We start from the raw sequence: 19437 nt of genomic DNA, 5'->3' as shown, positions 1-19437 counted from the left end.
GCGCTGGGCAGCGCGCGGGGCGGTGGGCGGCGCGGAGACCGTGCGCCCCGCCCCGGCCGCACAAACCCCCCATTCAGCCGGCCCACCTGGGCGGGCGGGGGCGCAGAGCCGCGGGGAAGAAGGAAGCCAGCGGCGCGCTCTGGCCCGCTTCGGAGTTAAAATTATCCCGGTGTAGCTCGGTACACACACGCACCATTCAGGGGCCAAGAAAGACTCTTTTCTTTCTTGTTCCTAGGCCAGAGCGTGGCCGGGAAGAAGCCGCGGTGAAGGACATTTTTAAAACAGTGCAGGGGGCACACCCAGGCGGGCCAAGACCCTGTTAGACCCTGGTGGGTGGATCTCCCTCTACAAAGTCCACACGGTCCCAGCAAGGTCAGGATTCGGTATGGGGACTGCCCAGCGCTGCCTCCTAGGCAAAGAACCTGGCCTGTACCAGGCTCTAGTCCCAAATCTGGCTCATGGGGCAAAAGCAGATCTGTATTCATGTCAGGCACCACTGTTAAATCTTTCATCCAGCATCCGACCCCCTCACGAGGTGACATTGCACAGGGTGGAAGCAACCGCAGGGCGGAGGGTTGTTAAGGATCCTAAAGATCAAGACAGCGGGTGACGCTGGCACCCAGGGCTGGGCCCTTCAGTCTCCTCCCTTTCGTCAAATTATCTATGGGGGTGAAAAGCTACCCGAGTGCCAATCATCACCCTCTTGGGAATCCGAATGCCCAGACAATCCCTGCCCAGCTTCAGGTCTGTCAGCGGGGCTCACAGGACTGGAATTAACAAGAAGCTATGGGGCAGGAGGGGAGTGGAAGCAAAATGGCCTGGGGAAGGCTGTGGCCCTCACCTCCAGCAGAGGTGACGGATTTTCACGCCTGGCCGCCTGAAAGTGTGCGCTAGTCACACTGGGTGTCTTGGTGGAGGTCCTGCGCTCTGGCAGTCTGAGACATCCTGGGACAATTCTTCAAAGACAAAAAGGAGTGGAGGGTGAGGGGCTCCAAGTGGGCCCTTCCCAGGGCCTGGGGACAGAAGGCACTTCATCAGTTCAATGTGGGAGGAGGAGGGGGTGGCAACCTCTGCTCCCGTCCCAGGCTCAGGGTCTACAGCCCAGTGAAGGGCTGCCTTCTCCAGGGCCTTTGCCCTTCACAGCCAGCCCTGCTGTGTGCACCAATGCTGCTGGCTGGCCTCACACCCACTGCTAAGAATATAGATTCCCCAGCACTTGCCTTTGAGCTGGGCAGAACCAAAGCTATGTCCACTTATTTTGGGACATCATTCTCCTTTAGGTCAGGGTTCCAATGTCCTCACCCTCCTCCCTGAAGGTCAGGGGCCAAATGGCCCCCTTCCCCACCTCACTTCAAGTATTGACACTTCTGGTCCAACATGACTGCCTCAGCCATCTGACCCAGAGCCTTGGACACTTCCAGTCAGAGCACCACCTCTGATGTGGGATGCCCTATATCTATTTCAGAGCCCATTTCTTTCTTTAACTACTTATTGACAACTTCCATAAACATAGACAATATACCATGATATGATCCCCTCGCCACCCAACCCCTCTCCACTGAATCCCTTCTTTCTAAGCAGATTCCACGCTGATGCCATCATCTCCTCCCTTTTTTTCTTTTTTTTTGTTTTTCCAGGTAGGGTCTCTAGCTCAGGGTATGTAGTCATAGAGTGGCCTTGAACTCATGGCAATCCTCCTACCACTGCCTTCCCATTCCCTATCTTATAATGCAGATCCTGTGTAGGTAGCATTGGCCACTGAGAAATTCAGAGCTTGTTTTTTATCAAAGAGCTGTTTTTATTTTATTTTATTTATTTTATTTTATATTAACAGACCGAGGGAGAATGAGAGAATGGGTGCGCCAGGGCCTTCAGCCACTACAAACTCCAGACACATGCGCCCCCTTGTGCATCTGGCTAACGTGGGTCCTGGGGAATCGAGCCTCCAACAGGGTCCTTAGGCTTCACAGGAAAGTGCTTAACCGCTAAGCCATCTCTCCAGGCCCAGAGCTTTTTTTTTCTTCTTCCTAAATCATGGAGGAAGTTCCATCAATGAGCCCAAACCACAGCTGAGCTGCCAGGGGTCCCACAACCTCCAGAGGGGGACACAAGCCAGCCTCCAGAGAGCTCTGCTCATGGCACGGTACTGTGATCTTTCCCAGACCCAGCAGGGGACTCACAGACCCAACTCTGGGTAAACTGTGCTCCCCTTCCTTGGGAGAGTATGTAGGTCTGGACTTTGAGCTCCAGTACCTTGCTTGCTCAAATATGCGTATATCCCCTTGGGGTGTGCGTTAGACACTCTTCTCCAAAGCCCCATAAAGCTCACCTTGGTGTCATATGTATTGAGGAACCAGAAGGTGGCAAAACCTGGCAGTGGAAAGGGGCTATAGTAGGGTACATGAGGCACCCACCAGTCAGACAGGGTCAGATGGAAAGGAGGCTGCACAGCAGTCCCAGCCCCAACAGGTGGCAAAAGGCAGACAAGGGGCCAGCCCTCAGACTCAAAGAAATTACAGGTTGGAGACAGGTGAGCATGTCTGGGTGGAGTGCCTGTGCTGGGCTGTGTCCAGTGAGCTGGCTGCTGCCACCCCGAAGGGTACCTGTGTAGGCAGAGAAAATGGTGTGTGCACTCAATCACAGGACCTGAGTCTGTACCAGAAAGACATAGTCAAATGTTTATTCAGAAAAGGCCTCACTTGGCACCACACTAAGAAAAGAGGCCCCCCACCAGACCCGTAGGGTCTGTTCACAAACACGGGGCTCAGAGGGCAGTGGGGGAGGGCACAGAGGTAAGGAGGATTCTGAAGGCTATGGCCTTCCCTGAGGGCCTCAGTCCCTCTGGTGGCTGCTGCAGTGACCACCAGGGAGAGGCCAGCACTGTAGGGCACCAAGCAGAGCCAGCAACAGGGCTCCGAGGCCCAGGCACCCCTGCAGCATGCTGGGCAGGGCCAAGATGTCCCACTAAGGCGTTCCAGGTCCAGGAGAGGAACCCAGCCCTGCAGTCTCCCCTGACTCATCCACTGAGGTTCCTGTGCTACCAGGCACAGGGCCTGGGTTCTCTCCTGGGCTGCCAGGGGCACCCTGCTCGGGCCCCACCTGGCTTTCTGGGTCCTCCTTAGGCCCATCCCCACCCTGTTGGGCCTCAGGACACTCTGAAGGGGAAGAGGCTGGTATCTGGATGCTGGGATTGGCAGCCACTCCATCACCTCCAGCCTCCTCTTCCACTTTCCTCCGCTTCCTCATCTCATCAGCCACCCCAACCCCTAAAGGCACAGGGCTGGGCTGTTCCATCTCCCCAGGGTCCTGGTTACCTGGGCTGAGGGCACATCCCTCCAGGTTCAAGGCAATCTTCTCCACCTCAGACACACCCTGGGGGTCTGGTTTCCTTGGGGCCTGCTCCAGCCTATTTGCCTCCAACTTCCTCTTCTTGCTCTCTTTGGGGCTCATAGGCTTGGTCTCATCTCCTGGGTCCCCATCCAAGGTTCCCACATCTTGGGGACTTGTGCTTAGCAGCTGGGGGCCCTCAGTGGACTCACTCTCCCCACTTGGGTCCTTCCCAGACCCACAGGTCCGACTCTGGGTGTCAGCCTCCTGGAAAGGGTCCCTGGCCCCCTCTGCCTGCCCTGGTCCCACCAGAGGCCAAGGTGTGGCCTGGGGCCTGAATTTCCGCAGCTTGTTGTGGGGTCCCCAGACAAACTTGCAGCGAGGCTGGAAGTGCTCCCATGCAAAGTGCACAAGTTCCCGGCGCTGGCGAGGGCAGAGCACGGCAAATAGAAAATAGTCCAGGGCGCTCTGGCGCACACCAGGCAGTTCCTCCCGCACCAGCGTCTCCTGCAGGAAGAAGTGTGCCAGTGGCGCCTGGTAGTGCTCCAGGCCCAGCTCTCCAAGGGACTTGAGGATGCGTGTGATGCGCAGGTTGTTGTGGCTGCGACTGTGGAGGGAAGGCATGGCAGGAGGCTGGAGTGAAGTCCCCAGTAGTTCCACCCCAAGTTTCCAAGGTGTTTCAGTCCCCTACCAGAGAAAATGGCATGTGCACCCTAGGCCCTTGTACAGGAGCTGTCCCCACCCAGTTCAGAGACCCGTCAGAGTGGCTGTCAACAGACCTGCCTGTGTCTGTGGGACGGAAGGGGAGGGATCCTCCTAGGCCTGAGGAACTGCTTCCTCCACAACCTCACAGGGCCTCCTCACATCTGCCTGAAACACTGGTAGGGGTGGGGGTGTGATCTGAGGCACTAGCAGCTGAACAGGAGGCTGCTGGCAGTAGTACTGTCCTCACCAGTTCAAGTTCTTGAAGCGTTGCTGGTAGTTCTGCGCGCGGCACACTGCACCTGTGTCCCGGTTCTCCAGGTGAATTCCATAGAAGCCCAGCATGAGCTCGTAGGCCCGGATGAGTCGCTCTCTGATCACCTCACAGCGTTTGAATGCCTGTGAAACACACCATGGGGGATCTCATGTGGTCCACCCTGGACCACTTTTCTGTAGCCGCTGGATTATCATAACATTATTACACTGTCCCAAGCTTTTCTCAGGATTCCAACTTGGCCTCTCAGGATGAGATGACAGGCCATACCAACAAGTCTCCAGCTTTCTTCTCCCAGCACACTGGGAAGGTCGTCTCCTCTATGAAACTGCTTTACATGTTCCAGGGCATTCCTTGCTGCTTAGACCCACCTTGTCCCTCATCCCCATCACTCCATCTCTCAGGGCTGCCTCCTCCACCCCTTAATCAGGTGGTAACAATCTTGGGCAGATTTCTAGATGCCACAAGAATACTATGGAGCAGGAGCAGGGCCACCAGACCAGAGTTTGGCCCCTGCTCCTCCGTGGCAGTGCCCGAGAAGCAGGTGACCGAGGAAGCTCTGCAAGCTCCCTTGCTTGCCCCATTACCTCGTAACTAGAGGAAGGATAGGGTGGAGACTCACCTCAATCTCCTTGAGCGTGAGGGGCTTGGCGTGCCAGTTCACTCCGGGTTCCCTCAGAGGAAACAGCCTGTAAGAGCACAGGACACAGGCAGGTGGTGCCAGGATCAGCTTCCAGCCCTCAGGCTCAAGCTTTCTATGTGGCAGGGGGTCAGCTTGCTACCCTCACTGGCTCCCTCTCAACCCTGGGAGTGGCTAGCTGGCCTTCTTTAGTTGGGTGGCAGAAGGCCTGGACCAGGTGAGATAGCTGTTTGGAGCCCTGACCTGTGTGCTCAGTGGGCCACTTGGTACACAGTCATGATGGGCAGGGTCAGCTTGCGTGCCACCCTTTAACAGGGGAGGTAGCTTGCAAGGCTTTCCTTCCTACACTTTCCTATTTCTTATAATTAATTAATTAATTAATGTGTACATGGGTGCTATGCCATCCATGTAGAGGTCAGAGGGCAACCACATGGTATCTGCTCTTCTACCTTCTTTTTTTTTTTTTTTTTTTTTTGAGGTAGGGTCTCACTCTGGTCCAGGCTGACCTGGAATTAACTCTGTAGTCTCAGGGTGGCCTTGAACTCACGGCAATCCTCCTACCTCTGCCTCCCAAGTGCTGGGATTAAAGGCGTGCGCCACCACACCCGGCTTCTTCTACCTTCTTTTTATTCTATTTATTTATTTTTTGAGGTAGGGTTTTAATCTAGCCCAGGCTGACCTGGAATTCACTATGTAGTCTCAGGGTGGCCTCAGACTCATGGTGACCCTCCTACCTCTGCCTCCTGAATGCTGAGGTTAAAGGCATGCGCCACCATGCCTGGCAATCTTCATAGCAGGTAGATATCCTGTCTCAAAAAGGAAGTCTAGCTGGCCCTCTGGGATCACAGATATATGTGCCATGCCATCTTCTGTCAAGTTTTACATGGGTGTTGGGGAATTGAGCTTAGGCAGACAGGCTTTGGAATAAAGAGTCTTTAGCCACTGAGCAATCCCCTTAAGTCCTATTTTTCTTATTTCTTTTTCTTGTATTATTAATAATATAGGACTATTTCCATGATGGACCCCATGCCACGAGGCTCCCAGGAGCTGCCCAATGGTCTGCCCACAAACAAGGAATACTTACTGGGCAATGACTCTCCAAGGCTATCATGTGCCGCCATGCCCAAGTTCCAACTTGGAAGCCTGCCACAACCCAAGTCAGGCATAGCCCAGCCCTGGCTGCCCCTCTAGACAGGCAGGCTTGCCCACCCTCCCTGCCAGGTTTTCAAATAGTTCTCTCCTGCATCACCTCAGCCCTCAGCTGCATAGGCTGCTGAGAACTGATCACAGGTCCCTTAGTGACCAGCAGCCCCACAGGATGAGGGACGCACAACAGAGGTGCTCAGCCACCATCTGTTTCCTGCACAGAGGCTTACAAAAAGGACAGAGTGTTCCATACCCACTCAGACACAGAAGGAGATAGCAGGTGGTCTGGAGTTCCTGGTTGGATCCCAGGCCCTCCACCTCCCCAAGGCCTGTCCCACTCACCACTGGATATAGGAGTGATTGTCCTCAAGGAGGTCATAATTGTCTTTCCAGTCCTGAAGAATGTCCTCGATGAAATAGCCTACATGCCCAGTAGGGAGAGATCAGCTGATAGCTTTAGGAAACAGAACTCCATTGAAACTGTCTCCTCCCCCAATTTAGGGTCTCAGGGCTAAGCAGAGCTATCCATTAGCTCTTCTGGTCTAAAGGGTCCCAGCTTTGGGTGTGTAGGCCTCCACCCTCCTCTGCAGAGTAGAAAGCAGACCCTTCCTGCTGATGGTGGACAGACCCACAAGGGAGCACAGTTCCTGACTCTGACTGGCCTTTGCAGAAGGAGGGCCTCACTTCGTACCCAAAGCAGTCTATTAGCTGGGGAACTCTGTCCTCAAATAAAACCCCAGCAGAACTCAGTCCTGGAACACCATCTAGGGCAGGAGTCTGTGAAGGGCCAGATAAAAAAAATACCTCAGACTGTGTGTGGTCACATGGCCTGTCCCATGTTTTAGTAAGAAAGCAACTGCACAAATCAATGGGTGTGGGAGGACATCGACTTTACTTACACTGAAATTTTAATTTCACATGGTGATTTATTTCACAAAATTTACTTTTACTCCACTCAAAACTGCTCAGCATTGTGGCTTATGCCTGAAATCCTAGCATATGGGAGACCTAAGGTGGTAGAATTGCAAGTTCAAGGCCATTCTGGGATACATAACAAAACTGTTTCTCAAAACAAACCAACCCATAACCCTAGCCAGAAGTAAATAAATAAATAGATAATTAAAAAAATCTCCCTGGCCAGTTCACATATGTTGCCTTCACACTAAAGCATAGCTACAATTTTGACAGAGGGCTTCCTGATGGGAAGGTCTCAAATGCTTACTTTCTGGTCCTTTTAGTGTGTCAGCCTGGGATACAAACCCCATTCCCCCTGTTCATCTCTAGGGGGCACTGTAGGGCCATCTGAAAGCCACAGCAAGCCAGCCAGCAAGCAGAGCTCAGCCTAAACTATGCTCCTAGTGGACAAGTGGGCAGGACTAATGGGAGTTGAGAGGCAGATACCATTTGGCTGGAAGCGGATCTCGTTTCTGTAAAAGCTCAGGTTGGGCATGTCACCGTTGCAGTCTTGTTCCACCAAATCCTGAAGAACCAGAAAACGGGGGCTGCTGGGGACTCATCAGAAGCAGGCAGCCTCCAAGCTTCCCAAGGCTGACTTAAAACTCTGCAGCTCAGCCAGAGCTCTCGTTTGCAGGCAAGGGCAGGGTTGGAGGGTAGTGCCCTCTTCACCTCCTCACCAACATGTGCCAGGGCTGGAGCTCCCCCTTCTCCTGCACCTCAAAGGTGGTACCCCAGGGGTTGCTGGAGACTCTCGTGCTGAGTACAGGGACTGAAGATGATCCCCATGCTGAGCAGGCGGCTAGACCCAACCAGAGGGCCCTGTGTGAAGCCTTGAATGGCACAGGGTTGGAAGGAAGGGGCAGAACTTCGTCCTAAAGCTGCGCTAAGGCTCAGGGAAGGCAGAGAGCCCCATTACCTCGTAACAAGAGGAAGGATAGGGATGTGGGCCACTATGTGCTTTGGACAGTGAGGGTCACATCCCAGAATCTCCAGGCTGGGTTTCCAGCAGGCCAGGGGACACTAACTGGGGAGAGGGCTGAGTTTCCAAGTGGGGCTGTAGGCACCTACCGGGTAGTGGTGCCGGTACCTGCGCATGTCCTGCATGGCTCGCCAGTTGCGGTACCCTGTCATCCTAGACTGGGGAGAGAACAAACAGGATGAGAGGGCAACAGTGACCTGTGTCTGCAGGAGGAGTGTTCATCACTATCTTCAGCTCTGCTCCCCACCCAGCTTGTGTCGGGGTTTCAAGAAGGCAGATCTGGATGCTTGTGAAGCACCTCTCCCAGTACACAGACTGGCCCAGCAGAGGCCTGGCCTCTCTCTGACTCCTTCCACCTTAGGGTGACCTGACCTAAAGGCCAATGTGCATACTGCCATGGAGTGCCATGGCTAACCTCTTGTTCCTAAACCCCAGTTGCATCTCTTCTTTGGCCTGCTGGCCACTCTTACTCTAGTCTCATTCATTATGTCCTCAAATATTACAGCATTTCCCCTCACACTACTGTAATACGTCACCAGGTTTTATCCCCAGTGGTAGTCACTTGGCCACTTACAGCCCAAGAGGGGACTCAGATGCCTCTGCCGGGTCTGATGGATGGATGGATGAATGAATGAACACATAAATGAATAAGGCCCCTTCCCTCCAAACCCTGCTTCTCAGTGGCCCAACGTGTAGGATGACACCACATCTCCCGTCTAGGCTGGCTTTTCAGCAAGGTCACGTGTCTTCACAACCCCATGCATACCATTCAGCCACTGTCTTTGCAGACCAAACAGGGTCCAGGACAGGATCAGAAGAGGCCACTAGCAATTGGGATGCTGTTGTGAGGGTGGAAAGTAGAACTCCAAGGTGGAGCCCAGCTGGGCAGGGCCTATTCTGCCTCAGGAAACAATTTGGGAAGCACTGGAAGGAACAGAGTTCAGGCCCCTGCATCCGAGCTCTGCACTCCTTCCCTACTGACTGATTTCTAAGCCAGGGTAGGGTTCTCTTGAGCAGGCAAGGGCCAGTAAACAGAAACTGAAACTCAGCAAAAGCCACAAACTTTCATTTCTCCCTGACTCAGGAGGATGGCCAATGGTGGCCAAGAAGCCAGCTGGAAAAGGAACAGCCCACAAATGCACACAGGACATAGCCCCAAAATGAAAGAGCCTCTCCAGGGTCCCATGTCAGGGCAGTTGTGGAAGTTTAAGGGGGTCTGCAGGGAATGGAGAAGTAGGACTTGGGGCTTCCACAGGAAGCAAAGATTGGAGGCCATGGGCACTGTGCTTGAGCCCTGTCTCCAGCAGTGTGGCCAGACATCTGCAGTGGGGAATCACTAACTCACATCAGAGTCCAAGGGTGGCCACATCACCAGTGGTTTGGCCAGGGCCAGCTCTGTGAACTTGATGCCTGTTCAGTCTGAGCCCCATCCTGAAACAGGCAGGCAGAGGCCATGCTGGGAGCCCCTCCACATGCTGGGCCACTTTTTCACCAAGGCTACTGGAAGGTGGTTAGTCAAACAACCGGGGCTCATAGCAATGGTGAGAATGGGTTTTGGGGTCTGTAGTTTCAGTGGATGTCCCCCAATAGATTATGAAAGCTAGTAACTTATTTTTTTCCAGTAGCCTGCTTGAGGAGATGTCACTGTGGGCAGATCCTGGCGTCTAGCTCTAAGGTGTTACTGGGGATGGATCTGATTTCCAGCCTAAGGTATGCAGAGTGCCAGAGCTCTGCCTGGGGTTTCCAGGGTGGGCTTGCTTGTGGTATTTTTCTCCGCGTGGATTTGGGAAAGGGGGCCGGATTCTTCCACCAATCTTGAACTTCCCCTCCATCTATCTGTGAGCCTGAAATAAACGCCATTCCTCCCACAGCTGGTCTGGAGGTTTATCCTAGCCACGTGAAGCTGACTGCAACACAGTCACAGTCCTAACCTGCTGCTGGCAACAAAAGTAACCCAGGAGACGAGGAGAAGACAGAAGGCAACAGAAGTAACCCCAAGGAAAGAAGCACCCGGTGTCAACAAAGTAACCAAAGGGCTGACAGGCAGCCTACGGCACTGAGGCCTCGGCAGGCCCCAAGGAGCAAGTCTTCCGGGCACGGTTCAGTCCGCAGAGAGGGGCTGGTGGGTAAGAGGAGGGCGGGCGGCTCCAACCCGCCGAGGGTCTGGGGGGGCCCGGGCACCCCGGGGAAATGCCGCCCACGCCCGGACGCGGCCCTGACGTCACCCGCGCAGTTCCCGGGCCGGACCGTGGCTCCCGGACGCCCCAGGCCAGGCAGAGCGGGCCTCGGGGTTCCGGGGCCTCCGGCGGAGCAACCTGGGCGCCGGTGGTCCCCCGGTCTTCCGCGCCGCACCTGGAGTGAGCCGGGTCGCGGCCTCCCGGCGTCGCCGTCCTCGTCGCCCGCGTCGTCCGCCTGGCCGTCCTCCGCGCCATCGTCCTCCTCCCAGGTGGAGTCGCAGTCCAACTCGTCCATGCTCCGGCGGCCGCGGGACTCCCTCCCGGCGGAAGCGAAAGTCCGCGAGGAGGAAGCGCGGAGGGGGGCGGAGCCAAGAGGACGGCGCTGGCCCCGCCCACGCCCCGGCCCCCGCGCAGTCGGCGCGAGCAAGGGAGCGAGCCGGCGCCGCCGGTGCCCATCGGGGTGTTCCAGGCCTAGAGGGTGACCTCGAGAAGGCTGCCCACGGTGATGTCCGCCCCATCCCCTCCCGCAAGGCTGCCTCCCCGGGCTCGGCGCCACAGCCTACCGCTGGTTCATCTCCTTGGGAACAGGACAGGGCCCAGAACCTCCTTCCCCTGGGCCTGGGGGCAGCACCCTTCCCTAGAGCCTAGGAGGCCCGCCTCCCTGCACGCGTGAGGGCTGCCGCGTGCTGACCTTTTTTGCTGCATTTAGCTCACCGTTTCTCTTGGTAGGCCTCTGTGTCCACGTTATAGTAGTGAATCCCTGAAGCCATAGACTCTTGACACCGCCCCAAGCTCCCCAACCCACGACAGGTGGATCAGCAGCCCCTGGGTTACTGGCCACCGCTGCAGACTGATCCTGAGCCTGACCTTGTTACCTGATGGACTGCTTGTGGCAGAAGAGAAAGGGGAAATCCAGGGGGCATGGGTGGGCTCCAGAGGCCTCAAAATCCTACACCTGCTGAGATGGGTTGGTAGTGGGTGCTGGAGATCACTGCTCAGGGTTTGGCTGATCTGAGAGCACATGGGTAGCCAGGCTGCCTTGCCACTGCAGAAAGACAAGCATGCCTGAGCCAACAATACCACTTGCAGAGGCCTGTCCTGCTGCTGCCTGGTGAATGCCAGTACAAGAGCTACACTGACAAAGAGCATTGTGAAAACATTGCACACTTACACGTTACAGTTACAGCCACACTGAGGTGCCTGTTGGCTGCTTCTGAGACCACTTTGCAGTAGGGCCCTCTCCAGATGCCACGCCAGGGCTGCTCCTTCCCTTAGTATCCTCCGTCCAAAGATGCCTAGTGTGGCTTAGTGCTGCCCTGGCTATTAGAAGGGTCAGTATGTGGCCCTCATTTGTGGAGAACTCTTCTTTTTAAATTTATTTGAGGGAGAAGGAGTTGGGGGGGTGAGGAGGGGTGGGGAGGAGTGAGAATAGGCATGCCAGGGCCTCTAGCTGCTGAAAACAAACTCCAGATACATATTTTGTGCATCTGGCTTATGTCGGTCCTGGGGAATCAAATCTGGGTCTTTTGACTTTACAGGCAAGTGCCTTAACTGCTACGCCATCTCTCCAGCCTCCATTAAAAAAATATCTTGGGCTGGAGAGATGGCTTAGCGGTTAAGCGCTTGCCTGTGAAGCCTAAGGACTCCGGTTCGAGGCTCGGTTCCCCAGGTCCCATGTTAGCCAGATGCACAAGGGGGCGCACGCGTCTGGAGTTCGTTTGCAGAGGCTGGAAGCCCTCATGCGCCCATTCTCTCTCTCTCCCTCTATCTGTCTTTCTCTCTGTGTCTGTCGCTCTCAAATAAATAAATAAATTAAAAAAAAAAAAACATTAACAAAATATCTTATTTACTTGCAAGGAGAGACAAAATAAGAATGGGTGTGCCAGGGCCTCCAGCCACTGAAAATGAACTCCAGATACAGGGGCCACTTTGTGCATCTAGCTTTGTGTGGGTACTGGGGAATTGAACCTGGGTCCTTAGGCTTTGCGGACAAACACCTTAAGCACTGAATCATCTCCCCAGCCCAGTCTTCTACTCTCATAGGAGGTAGCACTAATATGGACAAGCCTTGCAGGAGTCTGGCTAGGATGTACTTAGAAATATGTTAGCACTTCAATCAGGTAAAACTAGTCCCAGCCATTGTACCTGGCCCAAGTCTGCCCACTCCACATGCTCTGCAGCCCGCTGTTGCACTCAGTATTAGTCTTGCTGTTTTCGGAGCAGTGCAGAGGGGTGGTTTGGATTAAGTGTCCCTCACGATCTCATGTGTTTTAAATGCTTTGCGAGGTAGAGCTTTGCTGGAGGTCACTGTGTGTCACTGGGGAGGGGGGGACTTTGAGGTTTATTAACACTGTTTGCCAGGTTGGTCAGCTCCTGCTCACGCTGTGGTGTTCCACCTGCTGTGGCAGAGGTGATGTCCAGCCTCTGCTCATGCCACATTTTCCCCTGCCATCATGAAGCTTCCACTTGAGTCTGTCAGCCAAAATAAATAACTTTCCTCCCATCAGCTGCTTTGTGCCAGTTCACTCCCCAACTCTCCCTTCCAGATTGTCCTGGGCCAGGCTGGGAGAGGTGAGACCGCATCCATTGGAAGCTGCACCTCGCTTTTGTGTCCTTCCTGATCTAGGTCTCAGCACCAGCTTGACATTACCGCTACAAACTCCGTATCCCGCCCTACGTCAGGAGAGGTTTAGCACCCATCCCAGCAGAACTTCAGGTCACTTTGCCCAGGGCCTGTTGAGTTTCATTTGCCGCCCTTAGCAGCAGTTTATCTGAACATCCCTTAAAAGCACATGGACACATGCCCGTCTAAGGGCTGAGGAACTCGGGAGGGCAGCACATCTTCTGCCCTGCCATGGGCCTCTGGTAAGGCAGTGTGGCCAGAATGGGACAGTGGGGCTGTGGGGGAAAACTGCTAGAACAGCCATCTGAAAATAAGATACAAGACAGAAGCCTGAGGAGGCCTTTCTGCACACTCCTGGCATGAAAACTGAGTTCCAGGACTGCTCTTGCACATGGGGGTTTAGAACAATGGGACTGGCTGAAGAGCCAGTCACTGCACGGTTGCTCAGGCCCCATCTGCTCCGCATGCTATTTCTGTACTCATGCGCCAAGCCTCTCCCACAGAGCCCTCCTCCAGCGGTGGACTGTGTGAGGGCTGGCACAGCCCTCCCTTGGCAGCGTGATGGAGTAGCCTCCCTGCTTCTTCCTCTAGGGCACCTAGCACTGCTTTGAGTATCCTGCCTAGTGCTTGGGACTCAGCTCAGCTGGGGCAGAACTTAATCCTCCAGCCCCCCTTCCCCCAGGCAGGTTATTGCTGAAATAGGTCTGATGGGCTTCCACACAAGCTGGCTCACCTGGGGGAGAGCAGACCAGGTGTTCCTCAGGTAAGCTTGTGTCCACCCAAGATTTTTTGAGCTGGGAAGCTGGAGCCAGTGGTGTGCTCCAGGTAACCATACTGTCCTGCCTGGGAGTGATGGTAGGCTGGTGTGCAGGCCAGCCTGAAAGGCTCCAGTGCTAGTGGGAGGGGTTTCAGGACCAGGCAGTGGTCGGGATGGAGACTGGCCAGGACAGAGTATATTTGCTCATCACACCCAACAGCTGGACTTGCTCTGGGAAAGAGACAGACTAGTTGGCAACATCTGGTCAAGTGCTCAGAGTCAGCTAGGCATGCAGGGAACAGGTGCCAAGCCTGTGTTGAAGTTTGTCATCTTTAATGGCTCTGGACCCATCACATTTACAGTATACCAATGGACATCAGCAAGTCATCTAAGTGTGATCTTCAGTTATGAATCCTGAAGACTTCCCTCTACAGGAAAATCTAACCTTATTTTGCCATTAAAACCACGTAACTCCAGGTTGAATTTTTTTTGTGTGTGTGTGCTTTAATTTTCTGTAGTCAATGAAAGCATACTTCAACAGGCCATTACCTTGTCGGCCCAATGGCCTCCATGTCCTCATTTGGTCCTTTTGTATGTTACTAAAATTACAAAAATAACCACTACAAATTCTCTGTACCTGGCATATAAAAACTGAGCCAGAAGTATCTCAGTAGTTATCTTAAAACAAAACAGCTCAGAAAAAATACAACACAGGTTTAACTTTGCAGTATTTTTTTCTCTTACAAAACACTAGTAAAATAGTTTCTTAGAAATTAAATAGTGAAATACCAAACAAATTCTGTACATTGTTACAGTACGAGTGAGGTGAAGTATCCAGTTACGCTTCCCAAGTGGCGGGAGGCCTTCCAAGCATGCTGACGTGCTGTGGGACCTCCAAAGCCACCTTCTCCCGATGTCAGTGCAGACAGGAGCCTTACAGGACAAGCAGATGGCAAAGAGCCGGTGTCCAGGGAAGACAAGTGGCTCCTTCCAAGAGCAGTGTGGACAGTGCTTTATTGCTTGCTGATTGTGGGTCCTCTGGCCCCACACCTCCTTTCCCCTTCACACAGTGAGCACAAGTGGAGCTGACCAGGAGAACACAGGAGGCAGGCTCAGGGGTCTCACCAAGCAGGGATGACCATGGTCTTTTGGGGCCACTGGGGTTCTGATGGTCTGATGACATGAAAGAAGCCCACACAAGCATCCCTGGTGGATGGCCACATTCATCTGGTGGCCTGAGGGCAGGCAGCAGGAGCTTGTAGCGCTGGAATGTCTCTGTAACCACCTGGGGCTGAGGTGGCATCTATGTTCTGCGCCGCTTGGCAGCACTGGGGCTGGAGGGGTTGCTATTGGCAGTCAAAACCTTGTCGGTGACCCGGCTGCGTTTCCTCTTGTCTGCCCCTTCTTTGCACCCCAAGTCTGAGGAGTTCTTCTCTTTGTCTTTGTTGGATTTTTCTATTGATTTTCCCAAGCTCCCTGAAGACGAAAAAACTGAGGAAAAAAAAAGTTTGGCTGAAAACAGAATATACATCTTCAGCTAAAGAAGTGAGATGTACACAGAGCCCTCTGCACCCTCCTAGGTGGGAACCCCATATGCCTAGGGTTAGGGTTAGAAATGAGATGTACATAGAGCCTTCTGCACGCCCCTGAGCGGGAGCTCTATACACCTAGGCCTGAAGGGAGCCTGGTGCATACTTGGTGCCTCACACTCAGGCCACCTCAGGCTCAATATGGTGTCCTGCCCTGCACTGGCCACTGGGGGCTCCTCTGCTCATGATGACTTGAACACTCTAACCTGCAGATTCCGTGGCTGCCTTGATCATGCCCTGCCCAAGACAGGCTTCAGGGTGGGGATAAGGGGTTCTGTGCTACAGCGGGGGCTCCATACTCACCATCATCAGCCCCACTGTGGGGATCTACGTCCTCCTTCATCTCCTCCTTCATCTCCTCTTCAATGACCACTTTTCCTGTGGAGGAGACAGCTGCCGTTCACTGGAAACCCACGGTGGTGGCCAGCGCTGGGAGACGGTCTGGCCAGGACTGCTTCCGACTCTCGCTGCCCACACAGGCCTCGGCGTCCATCACGAGACGGCATCCATCAGGAGACTGCCCTTGAGCAAAGCCCTCCCCAGCCCCTGGTTCCCAAACCTCCCAGGTGCCACTGGAGGTGGGGGCCTGAGCAGGACCCTCACACCTCCCTGGAGGACCTTGGCCTCCCCACCCTTGGCCTGGTCTGGCCTTTTCTGTTCCCAGCCTTGATGGTGGCCAAGTCTCACCTTCTCGGACCTCCTGAATGATCTCCTCTGGAAGGACAAAGTTCCTCTCTGGATTCGGGAATGGAAGAATCTCAGATTCATGCTGTTGGCAGTGTTTTATATTTTCAAAAAACAGAAAACATGAGGGAGGGAATTACCATGTGATTTTTTTTTTTATAATCATGGAAAATGCTAATAAAAATTAAAAAAAAAAGCAGAAAACATGTTAGCAGGTCATTGAAGATGCACAGTAGCAGACTGTGTGTGGGGGCTTGGTGAAGTCCATCCTTCCTTCTGCCTGCAGAGATCCACCTGGACTGAGCATTCTAGATGCCTAGGGAGGGCCAGGCTAGCACCAGCTCTGCAGAAAGCTGGAGGGAAAGACCAGGCCTGTGCTGCTGAGAGGGTCCTAAGGACAAGGCAACCTTGCTGGCACGCACACCAGGGCATACCTCAGATCACCAGTGTGTTGGTCTCAATAGAACAGTGCTTCCCAAGGGGCACTGAGTCAAGGCCACAGGCACTGCCAGCTCACTCGGCCATCCTGGTTACTAAACACTAGATACCCTGTTTGCCTGCCAGCCACCACCAGCTCTCTAGACCACTCTGGCTACCTAGTTCCTGGTCTCACACTGCCAGCTCTTAATTCCAGGAGGACAGAAACTATCTATCTGGCTCCCATAGAGGCCACCGTAATTACCTCAATGGGACTCAGATAAGGTCACCCTCCACCTGAAGGATTTTGGGCCCTCAGCACTGATAGTGGCTAAGGGCTGGAGTCTCTGCCCCCAAATTTGTCCTTGCGGCTAATCTCTTTCCTGGGGTCTCAGCACCAAATTATCTACCTGAGACTTCTATGACTATCCAATCTAAAGTAGATTCCCTAAAAACCTGACCAGTGATCATCACTAGCTTGTACTTTTCACATGAGCTCTGTGTCCTGATCACCTGCAGCTCTGCCCAGCAGACCCGGCTGAGCGACGGGCCCTGCCCTGTGCTGGCCTGGCCTTGTGAAGATAGGATATGGCAGTGTCTCCCCCTATGTCTAGCAGTGGGTGTACAGGGGTTAAACTCACCAGTGCCTGCATGTCATACATGGTGCTCAGGTGGTCCCAGATGACCTTGGAGGGGACCTGGCGCCCAATGTTCTGGCTGAACTTGTCCCGGATACAAATCATGTGGAAGTGTCTGTTCACTCCTGTGAGATGCAGGGCAGCAGGTGAAGTGGGAGGGGAGGAGGAGAGCAGAGGGGAAGAGGTACAAGACTGGAGGTGTCAGTGGGGCAGGAGTGCGCAAATGGTAGAGGGAGTTTGCTGCAGGGCTCAGGATGCCAAAGGGGATGGGGGGGGGGTGTCCCAGGTCATGTGGATGTCCCAAGGGAAGGGTGTACTGGCCAGTAGAGGTGTCTATAGCATGGGGGATGCACAGCAGGAGGGTGGAGGTGTCTCAGGGTCAAGGAAGTGGAAAGGGTCCTCAGCGGGGAGGGAGGTCCTAGGACTGCTGGGGTGGCAGGGGCACAGGGAAGTCAGGGAGACTAGGGGCACGGCGACGGAAGGGAAATCAAGAGGTATCCAGGGACAGTAGTCAGGAGGGCCCTGGGGGTGCGGAGGGTGTTGGCCAGGGACGTCAAGGGGGTTCGGTGGAGGGAGAATCACCAGGGTTAGGGTCCCCGGCAGGGAAGTCAGGGGGTCTCCAGGGAGATCGCCAGACAGGAAAGGCAGCCATTGGCGCAGGAGACAACGGGGTAGCAGGGAAGGCAGGGGTCGCCCCAGGAACCAGCTCCCAGGGTCCCGCCCGCCGACGGTTGGCCCGCCCCGCCCCCACGCGGGTCGGCGGCGCTCACCCACGGGCTTGTGGCCCAGCATGGCGTGGAAGAGGCACACCTCCACCTCGGGGCTCCACACCACCGTCTCCTCTGCCGGGCTCGGGGCTGCCTCCCCTGGACCCTTGTCGCCCGGGGCACCCGTGCCGCCCACCTCGGCCTCCCCCATGGCCGCCGGCGAGCGACCGGCGCCCCGCACGAGCAGGCGCGGCCACGGGCTCGGCGCAGGCGCACTCGGGTGGCGGGTGCGCGCTCGCCAAGCTCCGGGCCACCGCATGTCCGGGTCGGCGCAGGCGCAGCTGTGGACGTCTTCCGGCCTGTGCATGGCGCCCTCTAGCGGTAGGCTTCTCCCCTGCTTTTGGTGCGTTGCTCGGCCAGTGGTGGTGCTGGAGCAGGTCCTTAAAGAGCAGTACCTTCCAACAGTGGACACTGCAAGCCTTATATTTTGCCAGCCTGGCCAATGGGTGCAATAGTGGCACGTCTGTCACGGTGGAAACCAACTGCCCCCTAATTGGACTGGAGGCCTGCTCCATGGGAGGGAATACATCCCTGATACTGAAAACCTAAAATAGGGGTAGTCATGACCCTAGGGGTGTAACATCTGTTGCTGTCTGGCTAAATGTATAAACTCTGCTCATCAAACTGCCCAGTAAGCACTTCTCTTAATGTTCATACCTATAACTGCTATTCATTCCACTTTTGGCATAGAACCTTCTCTTTAGATGGCAGTGACCTTGGGACGACTCAGAAGGCATCATAGTGCTGAAAAGAAGTGACAGGACTGCTCAGTACAATATCTCTATCACACCTTCCAGGGCTCAGGGTCCATTGTGGAAGAGGTGGTAGAAAGAATGTAAGAGCCAAAGGAAGGGTAGGACTCTTTACAACATGCTCCTCCAGACACAAAATGGTCTGGATATCCATGACCTCACAGTGCCTGACACTGCCTACACAAGACCATCATAATAGGGGGAAAAGATCATGACATCAAAATAAAAGAGAAACTGATGGAGAGGAGGAGGGGTTTTATGATGGAGAATGGAGTTTCAAAGGAGAAAGTGGGGGGAGGGCAGGCATTACCATGGGATATTGTTTATAAACATGGAAGTTGTTAATAAAAAAATAATAAAAAGATAAAAAAGCAGTACCTTAAAAAAATAAACAACTTGGCTGGGTGTGGTGGTACATGCCTTTAATCCCAGCACATGGAGCTATGTAGTGAATTCCAGGTCAGCCTGGGGCTAGAGCGAGACCCTACCTCGGCAAAAAAATTTGGGCTGGAGAGATGGCTTAGCCTAGGGATTGAGGTCTGAGGTTTGAATCCCCATTGCCCATGTAAAGATGGTGCATGCAGTGGCTGGAGGCCCTGGCACGACCATTTCTCTCTCTATATATATATCTGCCTCTTCCTCTCTCTCTTTCTCTCTAATAAATAAATTTCAAAAATCTTATTTATTGGAGGGAGAGAGCTAGAGTGCAAACTTCAGAGGCATGTAACCACCTTGTGTATCTGACTTATGTGGGTACTAGGGAAACATACCTGTGTCCTTAGGCTTCCAGACAAGTGCCTTAACCACTAAGCAATTTTAAAGACCAACAAGAAAAAACACCAAATCAAAACAAAAACAAGCTGAGCATTAATCCCAGCACTTGGGAGGCAGAGGTAGGAGGATTGCTGAGAGTTGAAGGTCACCTTGAGACTACATAGTGAATATTAGGTAAGCCTGGGATAGACTCTACAAAAATCCAAAACCAATAAAATCATAAAAGTAAAAATC

At 54.1% G+C, this 19437-nt stretch overlaps 2 protein-coding genes across 3 annotated transcripts; both read right to left on the bottom strand.

Moving 5' to 3' along the window:
• Positions 1-2655: 2655 nt before the first annotated feature.
• Positions 2656-10515, bottom strand: Ogfr (opioid growth factor receptor). 2 transcript variants are annotated; one of them, XM_004669453.2, is made up of 7 exons: positions 10378-10515; positions 8115-8183; positions 7491-7569; positions 6432-6510; positions 4926-4992; positions 4280-4428; positions 2656-3934 (listed from the first exon to the last, which is right to left on the bottom strand). In XM_004669453.2, exons 1-7 carry the CDS (start codon positions 10495-10497, stop codon positions 2965-2967), a joined length of 1533 nt encoding a protein of 510 aa, XP_004669510.2. In that variant the 5' UTR covers positions 10498-10515; the 3' UTR covers positions 2656-2964. The 2 variants fall into 2 exon arrangements, with proteins under 2 accessions (XP_004669510.2, XP_045013180.1); XM_045157245.1 differs by having other exon boundaries at positions 8115-8178; positions 10378-10494.
• A 3782-nt stretch (positions 10516-14297) lies between these two features.
• On the bottom strand, positions 14298-17840 carry LOC101618055 (MRG domain binding protein). The gene is made up of 5 exons (XM_004669493.2): positions 17681-17840; positions 16914-17035; positions 15859-15940; positions 15475-15549; positions 14298-15073 (listed from the first exon to the last, which is right to left on the bottom strand). Exons 1-5 carry the CDS (start codon positions 17826-17828, stop codon positions 14886-14888), a joined length of 615 nt encoding a protein of 204 aa, XP_004669550.2. The 5' UTR covers positions 17829-17840; the 3' UTR covers positions 14298-14885.
• Positions 17841-19437: the final 1597 nt, after the last annotated feature.

This window comes from Jaculus jaculus, chromosome 8, assembly GCF_020740685.1.
Source record: "Jaculus jaculus isolate mJacJac1 chromosome 8, mJacJac1.mat.Y.cur, whole genome shotgun sequence".
In the NCBI taxonomy this organism is placed as follows: Eukaryota; Metazoa; Chordata; class Mammalia; order Rodentia; family Dipodidae; genus Jaculus; species Jaculus jaculus.
This window is presented reverse-complemented; position numbering and strand designations above follow the sequence as displayed.